At 47.5% G+C, this 11,701-nt stretch overlaps 1 protein-coding gene across 1 annotated transcript; it reads left to right on the top strand.

The window, feature by feature from the left end:
* Positions 1 to 7,547: 7,547 nt before the first annotated feature.
* LOC147318289 (uncharacterized) lies at positions 7,548 to 10,464 on the top strand. The gene is made up of 3 exons (XM_086310130.1): positions 7,548 to 7,807; positions 9,430 to 9,868; positions 10,213 to 10,464. The coding sequence occupies exons 1-3, from the start codon at positions 7,548 to 7,550 to the stop codon at positions 10,462 to 10,464; spliced, it is 951 nt and encodes a 316-aa protein (XP_086166256.1).
* Positions 10,465 to 11,701: the final 1,237 nt, after the last annotated feature.

The raw sequence follows: 11,701 nt of genomic DNA, 5'->3' as shown, positions 1-11,701 counted from the left end.
ATACGATCAACGCCCACACTTCACCCTTTAGCGTTCTCATGGTGTTCTCTACTACGTCCTCCTTACAACACACAGGGCGCACTGCGCTATAGGGCGCGCCGTACTTTTTGAAGAAAATCTAAGACTTTTAAGTGCGCCTTATGGTCGTGAAAATACGGTAAGTGAATATCAGCCAACTGCAGGACTGCCTCAGTTAACCACGTTGTGCCCTCACTACTTTTTAAGGTATCTTCAGAATGCAGTCTACCCATGAGGCATTCAGATCCTATTCAAAGGATCAGCATACACCAACATTCCCAGAATCCATCTACAGGCATGTTAGACTTTGCAAAGTATCTGGCACACAGGGAATTAGTAACCACTAAAAACTAAGCTCTGTAGGCTTAGCATCCTTCCGTAGTGCCATTAAGGACTTGGAGCTGACAGCCAGTGAAGAGTTAGATGTACTGGTAAAATGGCTTGGTAGGGAATCATGGGAACATGTAAAAAGGATCCGTGCTGCTCACATCACTCATATCATAAAGCTGCACTTCAATTGTCATGGCTGAGACTTTAAGAATGTTATGCAACCCCAGAAGTGATAGAGTGTGCTCCCTTTAAACAGCTGGACGGCTTCCCTCACCTCACATTGAAAGAAAACATAAGACTAAGGGAATCGAGTGACCTACTGATGGAGCTTTTGGCAGCCAAGGAAGATGGTTATTTACCAGGTCTTAAGCTGGGCATACACTGTGCGATTTTCTTCAGTCGCGCGATTCAGCTCCTGCTCAAACTGTACGATTGACTCGCAGGGGTTAGAAGTTCGTAGGTCACGATGCAGGGTCTCACACTATGCTCTGATGCGACCTGAGTGCTCACACTGTGCGTCCATAAAAATGAAGGTTATAACAGAAAATCTGTCGATTGCTCTCCCTCTCTGTCTTTCACTCACACACCACCATCAACACATCGCACAGTGGCATGATAATTATGCTTTTATCATACCAGTGGTCTGATTGATACCACAATGGACCACTGAAGCCCTGGAAAAAGAATCATGTGTCAGGTCAAACACAAATGCAAGAACAATCATGCCACTGTGCGATGTGTTCACTGCTACAGATACACATGTGGTAAATGCAGACTACAGATACCATGGCAGTGCCAGGATTGTGAGTGATTGCTGAAAATGTTGAAATGTACTCACTCACTTTTTATTATTATTTGTAAATATGTGTACAAATGGTTGGTTTTTTGTACTGTTTTTGTCAATAAATCTCAGCAACAAAGGAAATACACCCATGTGTGTTGATTTCTCCCTAAGATGGCAAACTGAAACACAAGTTTCCTTGTGGCTCAGGAAACTAACCACTCCAAGTTGGTGACTTTTGGAGAGTTATTTCCCTGGATGATTGAGAATGCATCAAGACGAACACAAAAGGAAGTTCACAGCTTTTAGCAGCTCCCCCACCCCCTCATTCACACACCCCCACTCCCCTCCAGAATTCCCAGATAACAACCTAATTTACATATGAATGACTAGCCAATTTAGCTTCCACTTGGCTGAAGCTAAAGCCTAGCTAAAAGCCTACCAGCAATTTGGCTGGAAGGCGGGTTTTAAAGGTAGAAAGGTAGAAGCCTGGCAGTGCTGGTGATATGCCAGAGAGAGACTGGCTAAGGAGGCTGGAGAACACACATGCGCTGGCTGACGTATCAGACACAGTGAGGACCGACTGGTGGACAAGCCAGCGAATGCGGACAACACGCCAGAGAACGCAGCCGGCAGCTGCAGTGCAGCCGCTGGAGAGGAGGGCCAAGCCAGGGACCCGACCTGCAGGTCGCCCCAGGGCCAAGTGGCTGCCGAGCGCTGTCCGTAGACAGGGGAGCCACAAGAGTGAACTCGAGGACGAGACACTCGAGTACAGCCAGCACCGCAGGCTGGAACACAACACAATCGCTGGCTGGCTTATCAGACACAGCGAGGCCAGGCTAACGTGTAACGGGTGAACCGCCTGCAGAGAGCCACGCACTGCAGGCTGTAGAACACTCACTCGCTGACTGAGCATCAGACACAGCAAGGTCCAGCTGGCGCGTAAACCGGCGAAGCGCGGGCAATACACCAGGGAAACACAGCCTGCAGCTGCAGCAGCAGCGGCCGCGGCTTAACCTGCGGTCAGAGCCGAGAAGCCGTCCCAATCGAGGAACGACAGGAGCCCTGCTGGCCGTGTGAACCGCGCACTGCGGGCAACACGCCAGACAGGACAGGCTACACTAGGCTGGAGAAGGCATCCGCCACAGCGAGGTGCGACTGGCGTGAAAGCCGGCGAACGCGGTCAAAACGCCAGGGCAATCGCTATGACAGAAGCCCGCGATATGCGGATGACGCCCCAGAAGGGAAGGCGGAGCCGCCAGCTGGAGAAGTCAAGTCACAACAGATTCCTGCCTGGCACTAGGCAGTGAAACACAGCCAGGGAGAGAGAGAGCCTGTCGCAGCAGCTCGGCCACTCAGAGGATGGCCGAGGTAGGATGAGGCCCAGGGCCTGTCCCAGGAGTAGAGCAGCTGACCTGGACCATCCACGACAGGGGAGGTGCTGGTGGCTCAGGCCACTGAGGGCCCAAGTGGCAACCCAAGGTTCATCACTAGGGCACAGCAACCACTCCGCGGTGTCTATAGACAGGGGGCCAGCAGAGTGGGCCTGATGAGACACTAACGGACAGACGGCAGGTGTCAGCTCACTGAGCACCTGCTCTGGCCAGGTGACCCGCGATACAGGGGCAACCCACTAGACAGAGAGCCAGCGCTGCGCGCTGGAGAACACCCATTCACCGGCTGACGTATCAGACACAGCGAGGTCCGACTGGCGTGTGAGTCGGCGAACCGCGGGCTACACGCCAGAGGAACACAGCAGCAGTACAGCTGCAAAGACGCAGGGCCAAGGCAGGGAAGCAACCTGTAGGGTCTGTCCAACCATGGAGCCACCCAGCCATCCGCAGACGGGGGGCTGGCGGTCTAGCCCACTGAAAGCCAAGTGGGGACTCAACCCGAAGGTTGAGTCAGCCAGCTGAGCGGTCGCTAGCACTGTCCGCAGACAGGGGAGCAGCAAGAGTGAACTTCGAAAACAAGACACCCATGCACAGCGTCGCAGGCCGGAGAACACCCACTCGCCGGCCGAATAATCAGACACAGTGAGGCCCGGCTGGCGTGTAAACTGGCGAAGCGCAGGCAACACGCCAAGGGAACACAGCCAGGAGCTGCAGCAGCTGACATGCCAGAGAGAATCCGGATAAAATAGGCAGGAGAACGCACACTCGCCGCAGCAAGGTCCAACTGACGTGTAAGCCGGCAAATGCAGGCAACATGCCAGGGGAAGACTGCCCGGAGCTGCAGTGCAGCCAGGGACGTGACTCACCGGGGGTGTCAGCTCACTGAGCGGGCCCTGCCGGCCACGCAACCCGCAACATTTGGGCAATGTGCCAGACAGAGAGCCAGCGCCGCAGGCCGGAGAACTGTCAACTGCTGGCCGAGCCGTCAGACGCAGTGAGGTCTGACTGCCGTATGAACCGGCGAAGCGCGGGCAATAGGAGCTGGCCACTAGGCCCAACTCACAGGATGTCAGGAGGGAGGAGAGCGGCTGGAGGACAGCTGAGCCTAGGCTCCAAGTCCTCCCCACCTCAACTGAACACGGCTGTCTCTGCACGCCTGCAGAGGCCCCTCAGCTTCTTTAAAGCGAGGTGGCCGCAGGCCAGACAGACAGTCCCATCAGGCAACCCTAGTCGTCTGACCGGAGCCAAGCGTCATAAACATCAACCCCCTGACCATCAACCTCCACCAGCCCAGGCCTCAAGGAGGCAGGGCCACGGGAGGGAATGCCGTGGGAGGGCCCCAGAACTAGGGAACCCAGACATGGGTTCACCCGTCCGGACCCTACCCCAGTGGCAACCAGAGGGGATTGAAGCTTCCTCAACACCTCACGATAATCAACCTCCACCGACCCAGGCCAAGCCGTGTCCCTGCCGTGTTTCCACACTGTAGCCGAGCTACCCGCTAGCCGGCAGCTGCACAGCATGGTCCGACCAGCGCATAAGCTTGTTTTTTTTTTCGAGGCGATATGCCGGGGAAGGGGGACCAACCAAGGGGAAGCAAGGGCCAGCTAGGGGGAACCAAGCTAAGGGATACCAGGGGAATACCGAGGCTACCAGGGGACCTAGAAGGGAGAAATACATCGCCCACGGAGGATGCCGAAGCACACTCCAATAGACGCACACACACAGTACTCTCAAGGTAAGCACTCTTTCGCACACACACACAACAAGTGGAGATCAACGATCACCGGTGTCACGTCTGCACAGCTGTTTTATACGTATGCTGAGGGGCGTAGCCGGGCGTGCCGGAGTGTCTTAAAGAAATATCCACACGCCACGACCAAGGGGGGTCGTACCCCGTACATATGGAATATGTAACGGTGTGGAGAGATAGTCTCGATATGCTAGAGAACACCAGTTATGTCACAAACACATAAACACATAAATGCCCTATAGGTGTTTTTGTTGGTTAGCAGTCACAATGGTTATATGTTTTGTTTATATATACATATATTTTCCCCAAAAATATGTTTTGAAAGGCAAAAGAAATAAAATTTGAGTGTTAGTGAAGCAAAACTTTCCACAAGCAGCCTTGATTCACAGTGGTTCAATTACAAAATTAATGGAATTCTAATAACAGTGCTTTTCTTTTGTTTATGTCCAAATACTCCAATTCTGATAAGTAAATGTCTGGTATTTTTTTCAATGTTATTGGAGGCTTTTTAACAGTGGATCGAATATACTAACCAGATTTACTATTTGCTGGTCTTAAAACAGTCACTTCCGACTCAAAATAACAAAAGGAATAATATCAACAATCAAAATGATAAGGTTGAGGTTTCAAATGTAGAGTCCAGGAACTAGTTTATGACCGGCTACATCTATATGTTATATCCTTTGCACTAAATTTGCAATGCACTCACACCAAACTGTAAAGGTTTAATTTTAGCCACAGTCACAATATAAACTTTTAAACATATAGTAATTAATCTTAGATAGCAAAGTACTGTAATCTTCAGAACCACTGGAACATTGCATTATATTTTACATTCAGCTTAATAACAGACAGTCAGCTCACTGATTAACTGAACAGTTCTGTTCAATGCTGGTAATTTGAGAGCATAATTTGACATAAACTGTCACAACAGCTTGTCAGACCCCTTTAAATGAGAACATCACTCTATTTTTAACTGGATAGTGGGAGGATATTTCCAGTAACAATATGAGCCATTCCCTTTAATTGGATAAACTGTAATTTTATATACTGCTCTACCATTCACTCAGATACTTCTTAGATTTATAGCTTTTGTCATTTTAGATCATTCAATTCAGTTATTTTATGTGACTTCACAAGGCACAATCATTGGTTTACATCACTTTTATTACAGTGTATTTTTACTTCACTGGTGTTGTTAGCTTTGAACATGTAAAGCTCTTTACAGTGTCTTTGTACCTTTGTTTCAGCAGACTATGTACTGTATATACAGTAGATAAATTCTAATGAATTGAATTTTCATTCATTAGGTGATATTTTAAAATTATGGTTTCATAATGATATGCAAGTAAAAACTAAAAAGAGTATTTAAAAGTAGAATGGGAGGCACTTCAGTTTTCAGGCCCCTCTTCTATGGAACCACCTTCCAGTTTGGATTCAGGACACAGACACTATCTCTACTTTTAAAATTTGGCCTAAACTTTCCTTTTTGCTAAAGCATATAGTTAGGGCTGGATCAGGTGACCCCGACTCGTCCCTTAGTTTTGCTGCAATAGGTGTAGGCTGCTGGGGGATTCCCATGATACATTGAGTCTTTTTTCTTCAGTCATCTTTCTTACCCACTATGTGTTAATAGACTCTGCACTGAATCATACTTTTTATTCATCTCTGGCTCTCTTCCACAGCATGTCTTTTAACCTGTCTTCCTTCTCTCTCCCCAACCGGTCACAGCAGATGACCCCTGCTCCCTGAGCCTGGTTCTGCCGTAGGTTTTTTCCTGTTAAAAGGGAGTTTTTTCCTTCCTGCTGTCGCCAAAGTGCTTGCTCATAGGGGGGTCGTATGATTGGCACTTGAGGCGACTGATCCTGATCAGTTGCCTCAAGTGCCTTGAGGCGACTGATGTTGTGATTTGGTGCTGTATACATAAAATTGAAATTGAATTGAATAACAAAATATCATAAAACATGCAATAGAAAATGGGAGATATGTTTACCAGCTACAGTATCTGGAGTGCTCTCAATACCATATAGATAGGTAAAAGTAATGAGCTTAAGGCAAATGGGAGGGTAAATCTCCTCCTTTGTGTGTGCTGCTTGCTATTTGGAGTGTGTAGATCAAATTTACAAAGGATTATCTGCTGGAGACTGCAGTGAAAATCTCTGATACCATCTGACTTTTTGCCCAAAGTCAATTTGTCAGAGGGATGCAATTAAAAGTTTTAGCAAGGCTGTCACAGCATGTAATTGTATAGGCTGAAATGAGATCCACTGGGCTGACTCTATCAGTGGAGAGGGGCAGTTCTGAGGTTTTATTGGCCTCAGTTTGTTGCCCTGATTGCTGTAATTCAACAGATCATTACTATTTACTGCAACCTTGAGTGTGACTTTATTGTCGTGTCTAAACAGTGAAGAAAAAAGAATTAAGAAAAGAGTGTCTGCTTACATGAATTGTAATCAGGCGAATATGGCTGTCCATCCTCTGCAAGACAGCAGAGGAGGTTATCCAGCCTACATAAATGCACAATCTGTAGCCCGAATGCACAAAAAACCCCTTCAAAAATAAACAAAAGCATGCGTCACTTCCAACGTAAATATGGACTAAATCACAAACTGATTTAGTGAGAGACTACCAAACTGTGATGTTTGGTTTATTTCAGTGTTTTATTTATTATTATTATTTAAACCAATCCGACTGATATTAATGTTCAAAGTTTGTTGTTTTAGTCAACTTTAATGTGTTGACAGTATATTTTGAAGTGAATCAATGACTGCCATTATCACTAGGTTTACTAAACCTGCGCAAATATGCGTAACTTCCCTAAACCCAACACCCCCTAGAATCACTGGCATTTTTATTTTCTGGTGCAAGTCCCAAGGTGTTAATCATCCTGCTGAGATTTTCACAGGTTGTCAGCTTGTTTCTCCTCCAGCTTTTGTTGTGCAAACCACCCATTATCCTTGAGGCCTTGCACATTTGCATTTGCTCACTCAGAGTTGCTCAGATCCAAGTCAGGCCAAACCTCTGTGTTACAACTTTCAGAAATGCCTGCCGTATCTATACAAAATATCCCACACATTGACTGACCTGCAAATATAAAAGACACACATTCACACCTTCCTTGACTCTCAGCACAGACCTTCCATTGTTCCGTTGTCACTGTGTATGTGAGGGAGTGGCATTGCTTGACTACAGCACAGTGCTGTGCATAAAAGCAGACCAACCCAGGCGGGAGAATCATTTCTTGTTCGCATTTCTGAGAACGCACACCAGGATGGCCTCCGTATCACTGCCACGCAGGAAGGCTTTGGCCTTGCTTCAGGAAATGGACGAAGCAGATTCTGATGGAGGAGAGGTTTCATTTGTCCAGCAGGCCACTGATACCTCCTCAGAAGTGATGGCATTCATTTCAATCCTGTTTGTAAGACCAATCATGTGTCCTGTTGGTGCCATTGTGGATTGCTGGTCAGAAAGATTTCTGGTGCCAGTAATCAAAGAGACAATGCCCCGAGATAGATTCATTTCAATTATGCAATACCGTATTTTCACGACCATAAGGCGCACTGTGCTAAAAGGCGCAGTCTCAGTTATGTGTGCCCTTACTGTATTTAACACACACATAAGGCGCACTGGACCATAGGGCGCATACAAGTACCGTATGCGTATTTAAAAATAAAGCGGGAGCAAACCTGAATTCGGTACCTTACTCACATTTCTATTGCCGGTAATCGTCATCATCAACAACACACAAGCATACAAGTGTGCGTATTTAAAAATAAAGCAGGAGCAAAACTGAGTTTGGTACTCACATTTTTATTACCAATAATCGTCATCATCAACAACACACAAGCATACAAGTGTGCGTATTTAAAAATAAAGCAGGAGCAAAACAAAGTTTGGTACTCACATTTTTATCATCAATCAAACCCATCGAAGTCCTCAACCTCTGTGTCTGAATTGAACAGCTGCGCTAAATCTCCATCAAACATGCCAGGTTCACTGTCTTCACCGTCAGAGTCACTTTCCGTGCCGTGCGGCTCCTCGGAAACGATGCCGGCTTTTGCGAAAGCTCAAACAACAGTGCCAGCAGACATGTTAGCCCAAGCATCTACAATCCATTGGCAAATTGTGGCGTAACTCGCCCGGCGCTGCCTTCCACTCTTAGTGAAACTGTGGTCTCCACCGGTCATCCATCGCTCCCAGGCCGCTCGCAGCCTTACTTTGAACGGGCGGTTCACACCGATGTCCAGCGGTTGGAGTTCCTTTGTCAGGCCTCCCGGAATGACAGCAAGCTCACAGTTCATTTGCTTCACAAGTTTTTTCACATCGGCTGTGAGATGGGCACGCTACCGTGCTGGTCCCCTTCTTCTCCACAGTGTGACTCACCGGGATGTCAAAAGTGAGCGGGACCTCGTCCATGTTTGTGATGTGGCTGGGCTGGATGTTTTTGTCGCCGATGTGTTTGCTGCAGTAGGAGTGGAAGATGGCCAGCTTTTCCTTATAATCCGCTGGAAGTTGCTGCGCTACCGTAGTCCTGGTCCGGATGGAAAAATGGCACTGTTTCATAAAACGAAAGCACCAAGACGGACCTCCTTGGAAATGTTCAATGTTCATCTCTTCAGCTAGTGAAACTGCTTTTAGCCGAATGGTGACCGTCGAAACGCTTCTCCCGCTCGCTCTTTGCTCGATGATCCACCGCTCGAGTCTTTCCTCCAACTCGGGCCACCTCGCCTTATGTCCGCGGAAATTCAGCTGCGTTTTCTTGACCTGCCGGAGCTTGTTTTCCAACTTCCTCCATTTGCGAACCATCGATTCGTTAATCTTAAATTCTCTCGCCGCTGCTCGATTTCCATGTTCCTCCGCGTAGCTGATGGCCTTCAGTTTAAACTGTGCTTCGTAAGCGTGTCTCTTTGCCATTTTCAGGGTTGTTAAAACAACCATGTCCTGCATAATGCACATACCTGTTCTTTTATACAGGTATGTGCGATTGTCCCGGTATATACGATCAACGCCCACACTTCACCCTTTAACGTTCTCATGGCGTTCTCTACTACGTCCTCCTTACAACACATAGGGCGCACCGCGCTATAGGGCGCGCTGCACTTTTTGAAGAAAATCTAAGACTTTTAAGTGCGCCTTATGGTCGTGAAAATACGGTACCTTCGATTTGATGACAGGGACACGTGGGCAGAATGGGTGAAAACAGACAAATTTGCGTCGATCTCTGACATCTGGACACGCTTCAACGAGAACTGTGCTAAGAGTTTCACTCCAGGAGAACACATGACCATAGATGAACAGCTGTTCCCTACCAAGGTTCGTTGTCCATTCACACAGTATATCGCAACCAAGCCAGACAAATTTGGGATCAAGTTCTGGATGGCCACCGACTTGGACACCAAATATGTCTGCAGTGCATCTCCTTACTTGGGAAAGGACCCCAGTCGTCAGAAGGGAGAGAGGCTGGTGAATAAAGTCCGGCGTAAACTTTCTCAACTTGCAAAAGACACTGCACAGCGAGAGGTATACTCCACTTCAGTGCTTAGAAGTGGCAGTGTCTCCTTGACAATTTATGCACCTAAAAAAAACAAGACTGTGTGTTCTAAGTTCCATGCACCAAGACGTGGCGATCGGTGACGGCAGAAAGAGGAAACCCAACACGATAACAGACTATAACCACATGAAGGTATGTGAATGTGTGTACAATTTTACACCAGTGCTACAATGTTTTCTGATGTGTGCTGTACAGGCCTATAGAAAAAAAATATATACTCATGACTCTCTCTCTCTGCTTTTATAGTGTGGTGTAGACATGTTGGACCAAATGGCGCAGATGTATTCCGTAAGAGCAGCAACACGCAGGTGGCCAGTAGTGGTTTTCTACAATATGCTGGACCTGGCGGCGGGGAATGCCTACATTTTGTACAAGGCATGTACAGGGTGGCAAAAGAAGATTGTTTCTGAGTCTTCTAGCTCAGCAACTTCGTTGCCGATTCATGCAGCACAAGGAAATATTAGCACAGAGGCAGGCTGCTGAAGCTGCTGCAGCTGCTGTGTCAGGGACTGTAAAGACAACGCAGTGCCAGGTGCAAGAGAGCTGCAACAGGAATCGCAGGTTTACCTGTGCAACATGTCAGAAATTCACCTGTGCCAAATGCAGGGATGATAGACACTGGGTCTGTAAAGTTTGAAACACTTTGAAATAAAACAGACTTGTGTACCCATATATTGTGAATGTGTGTCTTTTGTATGTAGGTTGTAACACAGAGGTTCGGCCTGCCTTGGATCTGAGTAAACAAATGCCAGTGTTGCACAAACACACACACACACACACACACACACACACACACACACACACACACACACACACACACAGCAAATCTGCAAGTGGAAAATCTGCATTATCATTGCAAAAAAGTGGACAGTGCAAGACAAAAGCAGCTAAATAAAAACTACAAAGAGCACAGTATAGACAGTGCACTATACAAACAATCTGGAAACATAAATATGGACATGTGTATTGAAAAATCTATCTATCTATCTGTGTGTGTGTGTGTGTGTGTGTGTGTGTGTGTGTGTATATATATATATATATATATATATCCAGTAAGGGTCCTAAGGCTAGACCCCCTATGCTAAGCAAGCCTACCGCAGACATGAGCGAGACAGATAAATATGAAGGCATGCCGGCTCGGACGTCGCCCGGATCAACAAGGTCCGCGTCAGGTGTTGAGGAACCAGGGCACCCTGACGAAAAGTGGGCTACTGGAACAAGAAGGCATCGGTGGGCAAGGGACGAAAACAGGGCGTTGTTGGAATGCTACTACGCAAGTAACCCCGGCGGAAGGGGCTACATGAATAGGATGAGGGACCTATGGATTCTTCGATACCCAACATCCACAATGACGGCGAAACAACTAGTAGCTCAGTGTTCCAACATTCGAAAGAAGGGACTGCTCTCACAGCTAGAGATTGACGAGGTACAACACAAATGCTACGGCAAGGAGGAGTCAGGACGCCAGGTCAGGGGGGAGATATCATCACCCCCACCCGAGATTGGGTACATAGCCCCAAGTGCGATAGGAGAAGGATCGTTGAGTGCGAGAGGAACTGACCTGAAAAATAGGATCATGGCCAAGCTTGAAACCTGGATCCCCGGTTACCAAGATTACGTGAAGTACCCTCAGAAGGTCTGCTAGATGATGTTAATGCAGCACTACGGGCAATACCTACAACCACGATTACCGACACTAACAAGCTGATCTACAATACGGCAGCAGTGATCAGTGAGATGCTTGGCTACAAGTTGAACAGCCACAAGGGGCAGTACCCTCCATGGAGAAGGAGGCTAGAGGGCAAGATCAAAGTAGCACGGAGAGAGGTTAGCCAACTAATGGAGTTGCAGAAAGGTGCGACAAATAAGGTGCC

This window comes from Aulonocara sp. 'chitande type north' Nkhata Bay, linkage group LG11, assembly GCF_057382095.1.
Source record: "Aulonocara sp. 'chitande type north' Nkhata Bay isolate Kocher_YH1m ecotype deep benthic linkage group LG11, A_spYH_male_GT1.1, whole genome shotgun sequence".
Classification (NCBI taxonomy): domain Eukaryota; kingdom Metazoa; phylum Chordata; class Actinopteri; order Cichliformes; family Cichlidae; genus Aulonocara; species Aulonocara sp. 'chitande type north' Nkhata Bay.
The sequence above is the reverse complement of the archived record's forward strand: the minus strand, read 5'-3'. Positions and strand labels throughout refer to the sequence as shown.